Here is a 17,187-nt window from a genome sequence, read left to right as displayed (position 1 = left end):
TCTTGGCAAAATCTTCACAGGCGTTGGCATCAGAGCAGCTTTCTGAAATAAACTTTTGAAAGAATCCGTAGATCAGCTTGCACAATCTATCAAATAAGAACTGCGGAGGGTAGCAGCAGTCAATTCGCCTAAGACGAACCAACCTTGATAACGCACTTAATAAATTGATGATTGCTTAATTTTATCAGTTTCTTGACTTACCACTAATTTCATGTTGCTCCCCTCCCTAACTAAGCCTGTCGTTCAAGATTTGAATAAGAGAGCTGCAAAAATAATTAATTATAATATTTATAACTAATTAATTTGTTTCGCTTGCAAATGAATTGAATTTAGAAGAGCAAAAACACACCGTCTGGCTTGGATCGCGATAGTAAAGTGAAATGTATGATTTGAAACCTATGAACGAAACAGCTGATCGTTCAACAATCAAAATTGCGACGAAGTGAAAATTCCCAAAAAAAAGTTCAATTAACTAATGAAATTTTGTTTCGCCTAGTCAGTCAATGCCCCCAGTCATTAATCATGTTTTATTCCACTGAAAATACGCGCCGAACGACATATTTGATAAAGTTATTCCAAAAACCAGAAAGGAGAGTTAAGTTTATTATAAACTAATGCTTCAGAACCGTCTTATAGGTCTCTAAAAAGGTAATTCAATTTGCTAATACCGCTGCTTACATAGAAATTGTCTGAATATACTAAATTTAAAGGATCAGTACAAAGCTTTCTTTAAATGCTATTGGAATTTTTCCTCAAAAAAGTTTAAAAGGTTAAAGGTTTAACTTCTGATATCTAGCTAAACATACTTAAATAAAAATCTCTTGAATAAATGTTTTTATAATTAAGTATAACTAATCTTCAAGCCATATCCCAACATTCTAGCTTTTATAGTTTCCAAGATATCAGCGTTCATACGGATCAAGAATAAATATTCTTTATAGAAACGCCTAACGAATAATTTTAAAAATCCCGCCTTCTGCTAACTGAAACCGTTAGATGCTGTGGGAAAACAGCTAACTTAGCAGAGCAATCGATAATACTCCTTGTTTCTCCACCCCTATCGATATTTCTTTGCCACCACTGCATCGCTGTCCCTATCGATGATTCTATCGAAGTTGTGCCACCTCCCAGGCATCGATGATGCTATCGTTGCCTCTATCGATGTTTCGCCACCCCTAGCGTCGGTCGCGCGCGGATTGCTAATTGCTACTCGATTATCGCTGCCTCGCAGGAATAAACAAACGAATTTCCGTGCCCGTGGAGAAGCCCATAAGTGCGGTGGATAGCAACTGAAGGAGCGCGACTTCGCGGCTGTCTCTGTACGCTACCAATCGAATTAGGATGCCTCAGTGGGCTGGCGAAGTGAGTTGAAAGTGCGCTGGGCGCTGGGGGGTTGGGGTTGGGCTGAACTATAAATAACAATATGCACTGCTATTTCGGCTGGGCGTCGCTATCTCTGGGCTTGTCCATTTGTCGCCCCAAGTCAGCCAAGATCCAAGTGGCAAGTGCAAGTGGCGTTCTTTCCTCGGACCGATTACGAAACTACACCGAAAGTGGGTGGTGAGTGGGCCACGGGCAGTGGGTGGTGGGTGGTGGGCGCTGTTCCGTGGGCCATGGGCCGTGGGCGGTGGGCGGCACACTTTGCATACAATGAGCTTAGAACCTCAACGAAGGCGAATTGCGTGAGCGAGCGCCTGTGTATCCGTATCTCCGTATCTGTGTTTATGTTCGGCTTCCCGTCTCTTGCTTTTCGTGTTCAATGCTATCGATTTGTTCCCCTGCCGGCGGAACCCATGTACTTATATGTCTCCTTAAACGCCTCGACTGTGAATCATCAGGGGGCGGGGCCGGGGGCGGTCAATAAAGTTCAATTGGAACTTCCTTTCGGCATTAGATCAGGTGATAAGCGGCCTGATAGGCAGATACTCAAAAGGCCCAGAAACGCCTCTCGAAACCCAAGTGACAGCTGCTCTTGCCGCAAACACAGCAAGAAAAGGTTTTACTTTTGAATCAGAAAGATAGAGTTCTCATTTTCTTGTGAATAACTTTATATTATAATATTCAATATTTTATAAAAACGATATGTCAATGGGATCAATATAGAATATATATTGGTATATTTTTAAAGCTAAACAGACAACTCAATAGATAAAATATTTAACAGGAAATAGGTTTTTATATATAAAAATTAATATTAAAATGATATGACAATAGGATCAAAATTTAATATATATTTGTGTATTTTTAAAGCCGAACAAAAAACTTGATAAGTTAAATATTTAACAGGAAATATGTTATGTTAATCTTTATAGAAAATTGTATAGAAAATTTTTAGTTATGATAATATTACAATCGAAGCAATATATATAATAGGTCGGTATTAAAGGTTTTCAAGTAAACTGTATTACAGTGAGTATATTATTTCTTGTTATTGGACATAGTATATTTGGATATAGTATAGAAAGTATATTATTTCTTGTCCAATATTATAGTATAGAAAGTATATTATTTCTTGTCCAACAACTTTCCATTATACAAAGTATTATAAAATCGGTTAATATTAGATCAGATCACATCAGATCAGATGATATTTTATTTTGCCTTTTCATATTCTGTTCTCGCAAATCTAGTTAGATTATATTATCCAAAAATGTCAAAAAGAAATCATATTGTCGATATTGGTGGATTTATGGATTTCATCCATATTTATTGGATGAAATTGTTTAAACATTGAAAAAATAAGTTAGATTTATACGTAGTAGTAAAGGACCTAAAAGCCTTTTAGTTTTCTCTGCGTGCAGTTGTTTTCCTGGACTCGTCCAACAGGATATGTGCGCCAGATGTTTTTGCCTGCGTTACAGAGATGCTGAAATGCTGAATTTCAAGGTTTCTCCCCCTCGCTTCCAATTGCCTTTTGTTCGTACGTACATGTTCCTTGGGTTCTAAGTACAGCCACTCGAACCAGAAATTGGGTAAGTGGCTCAGTTCTAGGCTCGATTCTGCGACTGGATGGATGCTCACCAAGTGACCCACTTCGGTGGCTTACATGTGGTGTGGATCGCATGTACACATAAGCGCCTCATGGAACAAATACAAAACATGAGAATAGCAGATGAAAGAAGAAACCCCAGCTCGATGGCTTGGCCTTCCTTCGCATTGTTTTTTCCAAGTTACCCTATAAGTGTGGGTATTCTAAGTGCAACCCGGAGTTTGCTGGGCTGCTAGATCTCGAGACCTGTAAATTACATTTGGAATCTAAACATTCTTATCTAACCGCACACTTGTCTATTTAAGGTGGCAGATACAATCTGCCTGTCAGCTCGTTTATCTACCTGTTTGTTCGCGAGAACAAATCTCTATATCTAGATGCCATCTGTTTGAAATTATGCACAGAATAAAGGTTCTGTTCTGTTTTGCGTTGTATACACAAGTTCGGCACAGCCGGAAACGGATGTCTATATCACTTGGCAGCCATAAAGAAAGTGTACATCTCGTGCAGGATATTTCGAGGATGTGTATTATGTGTGTATTTTTCCTGAAGTATTATAATATTATTATGATCTTTGGGTACCTCTTTGATATATTTCCTTTCGATCATCTTGTTATATATGTTAACATTACTTCAGGGAATTCAGTCTTCGATCTTTGCTTTGTTTGCTGCCTCGCCACTTTACCATTCGCAGTTTCTCTCTTGTTTTTAGCCAGCGTAATTGCATGTATTTATTCTGGCCTGCCAGTGTGAGCAAATAGTTAGACAGTCGCCTGATAACGCCCCTCGGTTTTCAATGGGGGATTAGCTAAATGTTTTCCCAGTCATATGTATAGAGAACCTCAAGCCGAAGGTTGATCGCATCGAATACTACATATTTAATTTAATCGCAATCTTTCGAGGCGGTTATTGAACCTGGCAGCAGAAAATGGAAAATGCGAAGATCACTGGCGACAGCCACTCGCCGCTGACCTTGTGTAATGAGAATTTGTGTAAATACACATTTCGCCACTGTTTCCGAAAGGCAAAGAAAGCTGCTCCAGAGATCTTTCACCCGCCTTTCTAGAACCGAGGCCGCGGGTCAGTGCAAGTCAGCGAAAAGGTTGAACTGCAAATTCTCTTGATGGCCAGTCGCTTGTCATCACTGCGAATTCCAGAGCGACCGCCGCAAGAAAAAGAATTTATCAATGGAAAACGCCAACACACGGAGCGAGACGAGAAAATAGCGCCGAGTTTCCTCGAGATTATGTAGAAATGTGCGGCTATGTATTGTATTTTATTTAAATACAATTGCAAGTCTGATAAACAAAAAAATGCTGAGGAACAGCATTGCGGAGGCAAATGTGATTTCCTCGAATCGTAGCGCACCAGCTGTGTTGTTTGTTTTCTTTCGAGAAATTTATGTAAAGACAATAAACACAGGGTACTGTTCGTTCGGGGGTGGAGTATCTTTAGTGGGCTGAATTTCGCCCCCGCACACACATATTTCGCCATATCCCTGACCACGAAAACAACAGTGTTCGCACCGCCCATCAAAAGCTTACATATTCGCATTAAAGGAGCGCGCTGTCTGGCAGGAATTATTTACACATGCCACGGATTAAATTGTACCCAGTGGGCAGATTTTTAATGTGCCCTCACATGAGGCGAGTTAATTGTTTGGCTTTAATTGCATTTGATATGTCCATAAAAGCGCTGGCCAAAGGAGATCTGGAAGAAAAATGGCACAGATTGGCGCAGATACAGATGATGTATACATATAAATATTCAAGAGAGAGCAGAGTGATGGAATATGGAATAGTTCGAATAGTCAATAAAGTCCATTTGCCCGAAATCTTGAGGCAGTCGTCTGGCATTTTGGAATATAATTCGAGTTGCCTTCTGCCCAGTCCACATCTTGTTTCTGTTTTTGTTGTCTTTCCGCCCAATTTGTTTTCATTCCATATATACAGCTCGCATACAATTTTCGGCCGTATATTTTTGTAAATGCGCTTCAATTCAATTGGGTTATGAGATAAATAAAAATGGCAAGTGAGCGGTACGGGTTTCACACGATTAGCATGGAATTTATCTGGTTGAAAACCGAATTAAAAACATAGCTATCATACCCAACCAATGCCATCCGTCTTGGGATTGTATCTTCTGGGTTTCGCCCACACTGCCCTCTAGACATTAGCGCTGTAAGCTTAGAGCCTGATAATTCAATTTTATCCAACGGAAAAGCACAAAATAATCGAAGCAAACCGCAGACGGAAGCCCACATCCCCATGACAGTGTGTGGACGTCACTGCGTTTGATCAACTTTTGCTTTTAAATGATTATAACCTAATTGAAATTAATTAGACGGGGTCAGCAGTCAGTCTTAGAGGAATTTATGGCTATATGCAGTGGTGGCAATATAATATAGACAGTGGTTGGTTGATTTCATGGTATATAGTACATTTATGCAGTGGCGGGATGTATACATTATACTTCTGATAATGTGTATTCCGATAACATGTGTCCAGTAAAACCTTCTTTGGGTTTTTATTTTGTCAATCAGTAGTAGTATTTTTATTATATGATGAAATTCAAGTTTTTCATCTGAAACATTTAAAAATATTCAACAAATATTGTTGTTATTGCAGAGATAGATTGAAATAGGCGCTTAACTGGCACTTGAATAGTGGTAAATCATCTCTAAGCCCTCTTACCTTATGTCATAACTAGATAAAATATGTTATGTATTAAACGGCTGAAAGAGGAAAATGCCGGAAATTAATGGGTTATTTTAATTTCCTTTTCTATGCCTTTGTGGACGGGTTCATTGAACTGGGTCGCGCACCAAATTGGCTTCTGACCGGGTGACTTGTTTTCCAGCCAAACTTTCCGCTGACCGCTGCAGCCCGAGACTCTTTATCAGCGGCTTGCACCCCCGAAAAGTCATTTGACCACTCGACTAGAGCTGCCATAAAAGAGCGGGGAATGGTTTCCTCGCACCGCTCGTGACTCACATGGTCCGCTCCATTGGAAATCGAGCAGCGAAGCGTGCCAGAAGCTCCGCTCCGGCCTGCCACTAGTTTTTTTCCCCACTTTTTTTGTTTTTTAACTTATTTTTTTACTACCGTTCGTGCAACACAAAAGCCACAATGCAGAACTGAGGAAAACAAACTCGGTTTCAGTCAACAAAAAGTCTGCCCAGTGCGCGGAACACCGAAAGCCAAAACTTTATCACGAAGCTAACTCGAGTCTCTCGTTCATTGCAGTTTTGAAGAGCTGGTCGAAGTACACAGACAGCCGGAGTTGGCTGCCATGATGCGATACTCGGAAATCTCACGCGACCTGTCCATGGATAATCTGCGCTACTCAGAGGTATAGTCATACGCATACGTCTCTCTTAACTTTGCTTTAATTTTAACCCCTTGCCTCTTGTCTTTTCAGTTAAGCAGAAAACCCAACACGGACTATCATGTATATGCGGGACAGGCCTATGCCTCGTCCCAGTTCAAGCAGAGCTCACCGCCTCCTCCGCAGCAGCAGCAGCCAACTCGCCTGGCCAAGCAACGAAGTCCGAACGCCAATGGGAATGCCCACACCATGGCCTGTCTGCGCAAGGAGAAGACCCCGAAGGAGCACCAGAAGGAACCGCCCAGTATGCAGCCGCAGGCCAGCAAAACCCTGAATATCAAGAGCACGCGGCGCAAGAACTCCATTGGTTGTTTAAACAGTTTCTCCTCCTCGCCAGACTCACCGGGCTGCTACTATACCATAGCGTAAGTTGTGACTTATCAAAAGAAAGTATGGTTCATATCAGAATGCTTTAAATTAAACTGTAAGATACATGTTTAAGAGATACATTATAAACAATACATAATGTTCTGTATCAACTTATTTGTTTAAATAAGCATCATTTGTTGTGACTCATTAGATTTACAATTTAAATGCTCTGTTTAGCACACTTCTAATCAAAATTCACTTTGCTTATTTAGAGCCTCGGCAGCACCGCCGTCCAAGTCGCAAAGTTTACCTGCCCACGGCTCCATCAAGCAGTTGGATGAGGTTATCTTGAGCGCGTTACGTGTACCCGCCGATGTGTTGGCCAATCAGATCACACTCCTGGATTTCCCCGTCTTCGCCCAGATCCAGCCGGATGAGCTGAGCAGTTGCGCCTGGACGAAGAAGGACAAGCACGTCAATACACCGAATATTGTGGCATTTACCAAACGATTCAACCACACCAGCTTTTGGACTGTGCAGGAGATACTGAATGCCGAGCAGCCGAAGCAGAGAGCCGAGATAATGACTCACTTTATAAAGGTGAGAAAATTAGTCTTAGATGATTAATTACTTGGTTCAATATACTGACCAAATTTTTCTTTTTAGGTGGCCAAGAAGCTCCATGAGCTCAACAATCTACACTCGCTCTTTGCTATTATTTCGGCCATGCAAAGCGCCAGCATTTATCGCCTGACAAAAACCTGGGCTTGCCTCTCGAAAAAGGATCGCCACTCCTTCGAACGACTCAGTGATATATTCAGTGACCAGGACAACTGGGCGAATCTGCGGTCCTACCTCGAGAGCCTCCGCCTGCCCTGCATCCCGTATCTGGGTCTTTTTCTCACCGATCTGATTTACATCGACTTGGCCCATCCCCACAAGGGCGGATTGGAGCCGGAACAGCGTCGCAATAAGATGAACAACATATTGCGTGTAATCTCGAACTATCAGCAATCGGACTATAAGCATCTGCAGAAGCATGAGGCGACGCAGAAGTATCTCACATCCATTAGATACATCGAGGAGTTGCAGAACATATTCGAGGAGGATCAGTACAAGTAAGGGAAACCTTTCGCTGACTAATTTTACAAGATATGAAAACTAAACCTTGTACTCAATGAATTTATATGCTTAAATCATCATTTAACAATACAGCGGAAATAGTGGGAATCATCTCTTACTCCTCAAATTATTTTTAAAAACATAACGTATTTAAGGCACTTTTCGTTCTCTGTCTGTATAAAAACAGTCATACATTCTCAGGAAAGTGTATCTTGATATACCGCATTAAAAGTTTACCTCGAATGTCAATGACTCACTAAAATGTTTCTTGATAAATTACTCACCTACTTTAAGCTTCTGATTCTTTGTTATAGTTTTCATATCTCAACATATTGTATTATACTAAAATGTTTACTTTGCCTTTCAGGCGCTCGCTGAACCTGGAGCCTGCGTCGCCTTCCGGACCTAGTTCATCCTCCTGCAGTTCTAAAGAATCCTTCAACGTGGAAGCAGTTACTCCTGCCCTGGGCTGCCTGAATCTCTCGCCGGCCAAAACCATCGGCTCCATGCGCATGGCCAGTGGCACAAAGTTTGTTCCTGGACACCGAAAGTGTCGCAGTCTCGGCACCAAGTAAGTAAAGGAAAAATCCCAACCAAAAAGGCCGCATTCGGCTTACTTCGTTAACCACCTCTTTAAATCCACAACCTCGAATCACTGCGCATTAATTGGACATATGTACATCGGGTCCTTATTAATCGTTTGAATATCTGTCTCTCACTTAACGTTTTTGCTTTTGGCTTATGCTTTCATTTTGTGTGTGTTCGTTCGTAAATTGTCAAACATGTTCGCCACTGCCCCAAATGAATGAAGATTTCGCAGCAGCAGCTTGCCGCGAAACTTTGCCGAGAAGTGCCAGTGCTGCATCGTGATGATTGCGCCGGGCATTGGCACCATCTCCAACAAGCGTTGCAGATGCCGTCGGTGAGTCCAGAACAGAGTCCAGTAGCTAGGATATGTGTAATGCCAGCCTGTAACCGAAACTGATACTGCATCCTGATGCGATGCGTTATGCTCATTTACCATTCATTTTTGATTTCTGCACGGACCCGAGTTGAAATTGCTTCGTATGACAAACAACAAACACACGCCTCCACATTTGCCTCATATCATTTGGTTTTGGAAAATGTTCCACTTCTAATAAAAAATCACACACCTTACCGAGTACATATTAAGGAAGGTATTGTCGCTGTCATAAATAACAAAAATCTTAATGTAATTCATTAGGTTCGTAAAGTATAATGGACAGAATATTGAAAAACAAAAGAAAAACAAACAAATTTATTAAATTATTCTTTTCCTATTTTCTGATCCAAAGAAATTCACTTAATTTAACATGTAACTAAGATTTTTCTAGATTATTTAATCCAATTGACAATACCTTTTATAAACAGACAACGCAGTTCATTCTTGTTTGCCTATTCGCAATTTCATTTGTTTGAACAGCATGCAAGAGTAGTTCTTCCAAAAAATAGTTCACTAATCCTTGTTGTTCCATTGCAGCATTTTTGGCAAGATTGCGCCGCACACCCACGTCGATGGACTCCCCCACCACCTGCACCTGGAGCTAGATCCCAGCCAAGTGCAGCCGCGCCATCATCTGCTGGATGATTCGGTCCTAGAGCACAGTGACGCCTTATCTCAAGCGGACCTTACGTCTCTGGAGAGTTCGGAGGGAATTCTGTGTGATTTTAGCGGCAGCGATTGCGATTTGATGTCTCCGGAGGCAGCTGCCGCAATGCAGGGCTGTGTCCGTCGGAAAACGGTCCAGAAGGAAGGCAGGAAGCCGGCGGTGGCCTCGTGGCAGCGATACTGGCTTCAGATCTGGGCCAACTCACTGGTGTACTTCCCACCCAAGTCCTTCAAAGGCAGCGAGCGGAGCGATTTCAAAAGGGAACCGTGCAAAGTGTGTCCCTTGGACGGGTGGTATGCCCATGTCAGCGATAATACCAAGCACAAGAACACCTTTGAGCTGTGCCACCGAACCCTGGGCACCGTCTATCGCTTTCGGACGGACAGTCCCCAGATGACGCACCTCTGGTCGAACGCCATTTGCAAGCTGGCCACCATGCGAGCGCCCAAACCTCTGCCCACCAATCTGATGTCCTTCGAATGAGCTGCTGGTCCCAAAAACAAACACAGGAACTCGAATATATATTGTACTCATCGTAGCCTAGTAAACTTTGTTTAGTTAGCTTTATCCCTTGAAACGTGCACAGCCAAAAAAAACACCCTCCCACCAAACCACTCACTCACTCCCTGAAACGAGGCAACCACAGAACATTCCCACAACCACAACGAACGAACAATTGCAGCCTGCATCTAGATGAATCGATTTCACAATGGTATTTCAAAAGACTGACACCGAAGGAGAACACGAGAAGAAGTAGAGGAAGAGCAGTACCAGGAAAGCAGCCACACAATCGCAAAACAACAGACTAAACCGACAACGCAGGGGAATTAGAATCCCAAATATGTAACGGCCCTGTTCTCATAGTCCATTTCTATTCGAGTTCGCCGGAAACGGAATTGATGAAATGGGTCGTCATCGAATAAACTTGTTTTTAATGACCCAGAAATTTAAGAAAGTGTTAGAACCCCTGAAAGGGGGCATAATTATAGAACACTAAAATATTCTTAATTCCGAATTCGCATAATTGTGCGACAGGGCTGTCTCTTTGTTAATGTGCTGTCTTTGCTGTATTTTGTATTTGTAAAATGTAATATTAAGTAAATTACTTGGACAGTTACTCAACTTAAATTTGCGCTAATCGTGCCATATTAGTTCTAAATTTGTGTTCACACAACGATCGCTGGCCAGCAAACGAATCCGAATTCGGTTTGCCCAACTCCTAACTTTGTAACAAAGAATCAAAAAGCAAACGAACTTTCTACGCGTAACTAAGGGCTTTAATATTGTATCGCTACCACTATCATGATCGACATCCGTTAATCTGTATCTCTGCCTTAAGTTGATGCACTAGACATAGTACGTATCCCATAAAGATTGCATGCGTGAATTGTAGGAAAGGAAAGTAATGTTAGTGTTTCTGTTTTTTTTCTCTGTCGAGACGGCCTAATGAATTGTAACTCCTAAGCTTTGTCACACATACAGATTATCATTTTCAGCTTTTTTATATTAGTTTAAGAAAGAAATGCAACAAAAACAAAATAAACCACGAAACGAAAGAAAAAGAAATGTGTGTTATATAAGGCATCTAGGGCTATTTACAAGCACATCAGATCGTGCCAAGTGCGGGAATTTGCAATTCACTTGCACAGACGCACTGAATCACAATTAGGGAGCGCGGCTTGCCGTGAAACGGGAGGTCTTTAAAACGTGAAGATTGGTTAATGGCGGCGCCAGTCGATTGCGAAACCTGAAAGCGGCGAAAAGTGGCGGAAGGATGGAGTATCCATGGATTAAAGTTAAACCCCTGCTGATGCTGACGCTATTCATGGTCATTTTCTTCTTCAGCCGCTGTCTGGGCGGCAAGACGACCACCATGTGAGAGGATTACGCAACCTTCCAGCCACTAGACCACTTTCACTAATCCATTCTCCTTTCTCCCTTTTGCTCAAAAAAAAAACAGCGTTAGTCACACTGACACCCTGGATCCGCAGGCCGAAGGCTTTTGGGCGAACAAGACAACTTGGAACGCCCGGTGGGTGAAGTACTGGCGGGCCAAGAAGATCTACGAGCCGGTGTGGAAGAAGGTCTGGACACCAACCATCCACAACGAGTGGGTGCCCCTGCCCAACGCCCCCAACGAATGGGAGGCGGAGAAGGGCCATTCGTACAAATGACACACGGGAGACTGAAACCTAAACTAAGTGTATTTATTTTTTAGCTATTTATCTTTATACCCTTTACTCGTAGCTTAAAAGGGTAGATTGCGTTCGTCCAAAGTATGTAACATAAAGGAGGAAGCGCTTGCCACACAATAAAGTTTATATATAATAGACCAGGATCACTAGCCGTCTACGTCTGTCCCTTTAAATTATATGAACGATAAATAAATCAAATATTTTTTTGATTTAATTGATCAAAATCTAGTCCCTGAAAATGTTACTAGTCCCATTATTATTTTAAAAGTTATTGGTTACTCAATTAAACAAGTTTTGGCATTTTTAATAGTACCGCTACCCTCCGCTAGGTGGCTTGTCGCTGTCATCGGCGTGGAATTGTACTTTATTTGAAACTTTACTTTGGGAGACTCCTTGGGCTTTCAGTATCACCTATTCATGTTTGGAACGGGAGTCAGAGACTTGGAGGTATTAGTAAAACCAGAATCGATAACCACCGACAATATGTGAGAGAATAGAAGAACGTAAGTTTTGAGCTGTTTATTAGCCACAGAAAAAAAAATTAAAAAGGAATTCATCTATTTGTGAATGCCTAACATATACATTTTTCCGATGTTTTAGTTACGTTAAGAATAACTTAGTGGGCTACTCGGACGCGGAGTGGTTTGACTTTTCGACCCCTATCTACGAAATTAAGGAGAGTTTCCAGATAGTTTTCACAGCCACGTACCCTGGAGACATTGGCATTGACGATGTGAGGTTGATAAAAGGAGAGTGAGACACAGCCCAGATGAAGGAACCACAGAGCCCTTTGTACCTACGACGACCACTAGCACAGCCATCGACCCTTCCAAGCCAGCCACGAATGCTTCTGTATATTGAAAGACCACTGACAACCATCTTACCAATCGCATTCTTAGTTTAAAAGTTATGGGTAAATAAGATGAAGAGGCTTTGGCTTCGGCTACTCTCCGCTAGGTGGCGCGTCATTGGTGCCACTTCAATGGAAATACCTTAAAATTGTATTTTAAATGAAACAGAGTTACGCGTTTCTGATAGTCAAGGCACTCGACTATAGCCTTTCTTCTTGTTTATTTTGTATTCACTGGTAACTAAAGTCTAGAGATAATTTAAAGTGGCGCCAATGCAAATGGAAGTGAAATGGATGGCCTTATGAGCTAGCGACTGGTTTACGACTATTTACAAGGAGCTTGGAACCGGACGTTGTGACGCAATGGCCCTTTCGGTGATGCAATGGCCTCCTACGCGCCGGGAAACTTGAATGACTGCGAGGTGGCTGCCACCGAGGCGGCGGGCGCGGCTACAGGGGATTTGGCCGCCTCCAGGGACTTGGCCTGGAAGTCGGCGCTGGCCACGGGCTGTAGAAAAGTGGGCTTGCCGGCGGCATTGGTGTCATCTCGTTTCCAGACCACCTTATCCTTGCCATCGGCCGTCTTGGTGGCCGTGACACCCGCGTCCTTGCGATCCCAGTCGAAGCCGTGCTCATGATGATGATGGTGATCGTGGTGGTCGGGCGAGGGGAACCACTCGGAAATGACCACTGGCTTCCAGATCTTCTTCCAGCCGGGAACCCAGATCTCCTTCCATCCGGGAACCCAGATTTGCTTCCATGCCTCCTTCCACTCCTAAAAATGATCAGATATTTAGTTTATATATGGGCAACCCCATTTAAGATGCATCTTACCAATTTATCAGTCCAGATTTCCTTCTTTGCCGGCTTCCAGTACTGCTTCCATCCCTCCTTCCATTCCAGCTTCTTTTCGGGCACCCAGATTTGCTTCTTCGCTGGCTTCCAGATCTTCTTCCAGTGCGACTTCCAGACCACTTTCTTCTTCCACAAATCGTGGCTGGTGTACTCCCATCCCTCGTGATCCTTACCCAGATATTTTTCTCCGGGAATGCCAACCTGGAAATTCAAAGGGTTCTTAAATACATCCATTGAAAAGATGACTAAAGTTTATACCTTGACTAATTCTGGTGTCCAGATCTGCTTGTAATCGGGAACTTGAATGTCCTTCCAGGCGGGCACTAAAATCTCTTTCCAGTGAGGAACCTAAGATTTTTTTAAAAGGTTAGGATACATTTCTTATAAACGGAAGCTGGAAACCTACCCAAATTTGCTTCCAGGCCGGAACCTGAATCTCCTTCCAGCCGGGTACTTTTACCCAGTGGGGCTTCCAGATCTGTAAAGGAAATGAGCATATGTTATAGTCCGGAAATTTAAAATTCCTACCAAACTAAGTACTTTGAATTTAAATACTCTTAAAAAATATTTTTTTTTATAAATGTAACTAATTTAACTCTTAATAATGCATTAATTTTAGTAAGCACAACAAGCACTATTTACCTTCTTCCACGAGGGATTCCAGATTTGTTTCTTGGCCGGATTCCAGATCTTTTTCCAGCCCTCCTTCCAGGTGACCTTCTTCTTCCAGTACCCGGGGTCATGGTGCTCGTGATGGTGTTCGTGGTGCTCGATAATGTGCTCGTGGTGCTCGTGATGATCGTGGATGAGGGCATCGCCCAGTCCCAGTCCCAGATCGATCCGCTGCTGGGCAACACTTTTGCTGTCCACCTGGGAAGCGGCAGGCTGCTGATCCACCACAGCCTTGGATTGACTGCCTCCGATGGCCCAACAGAGCACACCGAGCAGACCCAACTGGAACAAACAAACAAGATTAAGGAGATGTAGTTACCCTCCAAACATCCAAAAGATACAAATCAAAAGACTGAGACAACGAACGCGGGCATGAAGAAAGCTTGTTCGAATTGTATTCGCAACGATCATGTTAATGAATTCCATATTCTCCAAAAGAAAGGTGAGTGACTGAAAACCAGTTTTAAGTGGGTCACAGTCTGGCATTGTTTTCGGCAATATTGCATAACCCCTGTTGTTTATAATTTCATACAAAGCCTGACCTGGGTCAAGAGAGCAGCAGCCAGTTGATGACAAATTATGCCGGGCATGGCCCCTCTTTATTTGGTCAATTTGTTTTATTATGTAAATAGGTTTTCGCATTGTCAAGATAAATATGGAACTGCTGCGCCAAGTGACGCAAGACAGCTCTGCATTTGGAGAATCCTACAAGGTCAGAGCAACGCCTTTGTGATTTCGCAAAATTAGCCCGATTTGTGGGTATAATTTCAAAACCCAAGCCCACTACACCATACCTAATCCCAATCAATTGGCGCATAAATGTCAACGAGGTCCGGCCCGATTATGAAATGGAAATTAGCGCCAGCAAAAATTATCTCATCGGATAGTGCTAATTGTAGCAGATCGATCGTGTCGGCTTCCCCACTTCGGCTGGGCAGTGAAAGCTATTTTTCGACTGGTTTCGCCTGCAGTTGGATCATCGGTCGTGAGGGAAAGAGCTGCTAGCTCCACACTGCACCCCATGGACATATGCCTATATGTACTATATATCCCCGGGTCGCTAATGAAACGATCGCGATTTTAATTGTTGACAATGCGTCGCAAGTCGGAAGGGAATCGGCGGGCAGCCATAGGGGCTCTCAAAAAACTAATGAAAAATGCATGGATCGCGCTGTTGACGAGCGCGGACCGACAGGAAGAAAGTGTTTTCCTGGCTGAGTTGTAAATTCCATTAGCTTAATGTTTAAAACTACGTTTGGCTGAAGAAAATAAAAAAAGCAATGAAAAAGTTTAAGGAAATCGGACTAACTAAGAAATACACAAAGAAAATATCTCAACAAAATAATACAACAGTAAATGCAATTAAGAAACAAATTAACTTTATGGTCTTAGATCATGCTTGAAAATCAATTTACTTAAAATAAAAATATTTAACATATAGGTTGAATAAAATATTTTGTTTTTAAGTTCTAACATTCCCAAAAAAGATTGTTCAGTACTTAAAATCATTTAAGTTTCTAAGAAATCTTGAAATTGATGTGTTTGAATTCAAGTTAGTATTTTAGTACTTAAAATCATTTCAGTCTCTAAGCAATCTTAAAAATGTATATCTTCTTGGCAATAAATATTTTTTGCAATACATAATACTTGCAATTCCAATATTATATGGAAAAACTTCCACGATGATTACTTAATATTTCCAAAAAGGTAAACCAAATCACTTTGCCAGCCCAAGGTTTTGCAATTTTCCTAGAGAAATTCACTGAAGCGTACATCCCCTAAGTAAATGCCACAACCACTTTGCAGCCTATGCAAATATAACAAAATAATTGCCAACTTTGGGCTGAGTACACCATTAGTTCCACTTGTGCAGCTGCCACCCGCAACCCCAATTCCATGTTAATTTCCATTTCGCGACACTTTTGCACAGTGTTTCTTTTGTAATTACCACAAAATGCCGCTGGATCCTCATGGCTCCCGATAACAGCTGGTGAAACGCTTAGGCTAAGACACTATCTGTACGAGCACTATTCGGCGGTATCTTTGAAATGCATATATCACTTTTGGCCAACTTTGGGGATGGGCCACCACTTCTTTGGCCACTTTCGGGGAATCGACTGTCGAGCTGAAGATCGCGCACCTACGGTTAAATACACACTGCGCAGGTGCAGCCGGCGAAAAGAGAGTGCTACTCCTCCAACTCTCTCTGGGGGCCAGTGAAAATGAGAGTTAAGACCCAGGTAGACCTTGAATTTTGATAACGGTTTCGTGTGTAAACAATGTCGAAGCTTTTGCTCGCAAAGCTTCAAGCCGGCTTGGCTCTTTCTTCTCCTCCGGGCCAAGCTCTCTTTCTTCAGACGGCCCACTCTTTTGGCCATTTGTTTGAAAACCTGGAGACGTGACTTGGTCTGCAGGCTGCTCCAAATGTTGTAATCGCCCCAAAAGCTTATGGCCATAAATGTTATAAATCTCAGTGAGGAAAAGGAGAAAAAAGTTTAAAACCAACGACTACATTTGGGCAATGCAAATTAATAGCACGCAGTGGGAAATCAACCGAACAAACAAACCAAAAAAAAATGATTGCGTTGGTCTTCGCCTTTTTGTGATTATTGTTTTTTGGGAATTCTTATTGTTCAATCGCTCGCAAATCGAAGGTCGTCACGTCTGCGCGCTTTGATATGCCCAGCGGTGTCGCATTAAATAGATGGTTTTTAATGTAATTCATTGTCCATCGAAGGCGCAACTCGGTTAAGGGCAATGCTCGTGGACGTGCCTATGGCTTAGATCCCCATAAAACCAATGCATTTTTTCATGTGCTGGCCAGCAATGTGGCAAGACATCAAAAGACAATAGCCAGCATTTCTCATTTTCCATTTTCCGTTTCATTTCCTGCCACATTTTCAATGGGATCCGCAACAGCAAGACATGCGGAATACCGCTCTTTAAATGGTTCGATTCATTTGGCCAAAAGCAAGTTAATTGCATGTTGATTTAATTTCGAATGAATGAGCAGCAGCAGCGCATAGCTCACCTGTTGGCCAGCTTATGGAGTTCCAGGTGCGTGCATGTACCTGGTCTGGTTCCGTTTCACTTAGTGGGAAGTAATCAGTTGCATAACTCAGCCGGCTCTATAAATACCATTCGATGTCTGTGTACTGACAAATATAAAACTGTATC

General features: G+C 42.4%; 3 protein-coding genes across 5 annotated transcripts; 2 read left to right on the top strand and 1 right to left on the bottom strand.

The window, feature by feature from the left end:
• The first annotated feature begins 1,166 nt into the window (after positions 1-1,166).
• On the top strand, positions 1,167-11,004 carry LOC108036598 (ras-specific guanine nucleotide-releasing factor RalGPS1). Of its 2 annotated transcripts, XM_017112857.3 has the most exons (8): positions 1,167-1,362; positions 6,235-6,340; positions 6,410-6,741; positions 6,958-7,285; positions 7,352-7,803; positions 8,175-8,378; positions 8,619-8,729; positions 9,309-11,004. In XM_017112857.3, exons 2-8 carry the CDS (start codon positions 6,281-6,283, stop codon positions 9,919-9,921), a joined length of 2,100 nt encoding a protein of 699 aa, XP_016968346.1. In that variant the 5' UTR covers positions 1,167-1,362; positions 6,235-6,280; the 3' UTR covers positions 9,922-11,004. The 2 variants fall into 2 exon arrangements, with proteins under 2 accessions (XP_016968346.1, XP_043947991.1); XM_044092056.2 differs by lacking the exon at positions 8,619-8,729.
• Positions 10,148-12,390, top strand: LOC108036197 (uncharacterized). Its single transcript, XM_017112188.3, has 4 exons — positions 10,148-10,191; positions 11,152-11,313; positions 11,399-11,602; positions 12,234-12,390. Exons 1-4 carry the CDS (start codon positions 10,148-10,150, stop codon positions 12,388-12,390), a joined length of 567 nt encoding a protein of 188 aa, XP_016967677.2.
• Positions 12,391-12,860: 470 nt separating this feature from the next.
• LOC108036234 (uncharacterized) lies at positions 12,861-16,116 on the bottom strand. 2 transcript variants are annotated; one of them, XM_017112242.3, is made up of 6 exons: positions 15,959-16,116; positions 13,981-14,292; positions 13,745-13,816; positions 13,597-13,686; positions 13,318-13,539; positions 12,861-13,258 (listed from the first exon to the last, which is right to left on the bottom strand). In XM_017112242.3, exons 1-6 carry the CDS (start codon positions 15,980-15,982, stop codon positions 12,875-12,877), a joined length of 1,104 nt encoding a protein of 367 aa, XP_016967731.1. In that variant the 5' UTR covers positions 15,983-16,116; the 3' UTR covers positions 12,861-12,874. The 2 variants fall into 2 exon arrangements, with proteins under 2 accessions (XP_016967731.1, XP_050743387.1); XM_050887430.1 differs by lacking the exons at positions 13,597-13,686; positions 13,745-13,816 and having other exon boundaries at positions 13,318-13,431.
• Between the last annotated feature and the right edge of the window lie 1,071 nt (positions 16,117-17,187).

This window comes from Drosophila biarmipes, chromosome 2R, assembly GCF_025231255.1.
Source record: "Drosophila biarmipes strain raj3 chromosome 2R, RU_DBia_V1.1, whole genome shotgun sequence".
Lineage (NCBI taxonomy): Eukaryota > Metazoa > Arthropoda > Insecta > Diptera > Drosophilidae > Drosophila > Drosophila biarmipes.
Note: the sequence above shows the minus strand (reverse complement) of the source record. Positions and strands in the feature narration are given on the sequence as shown.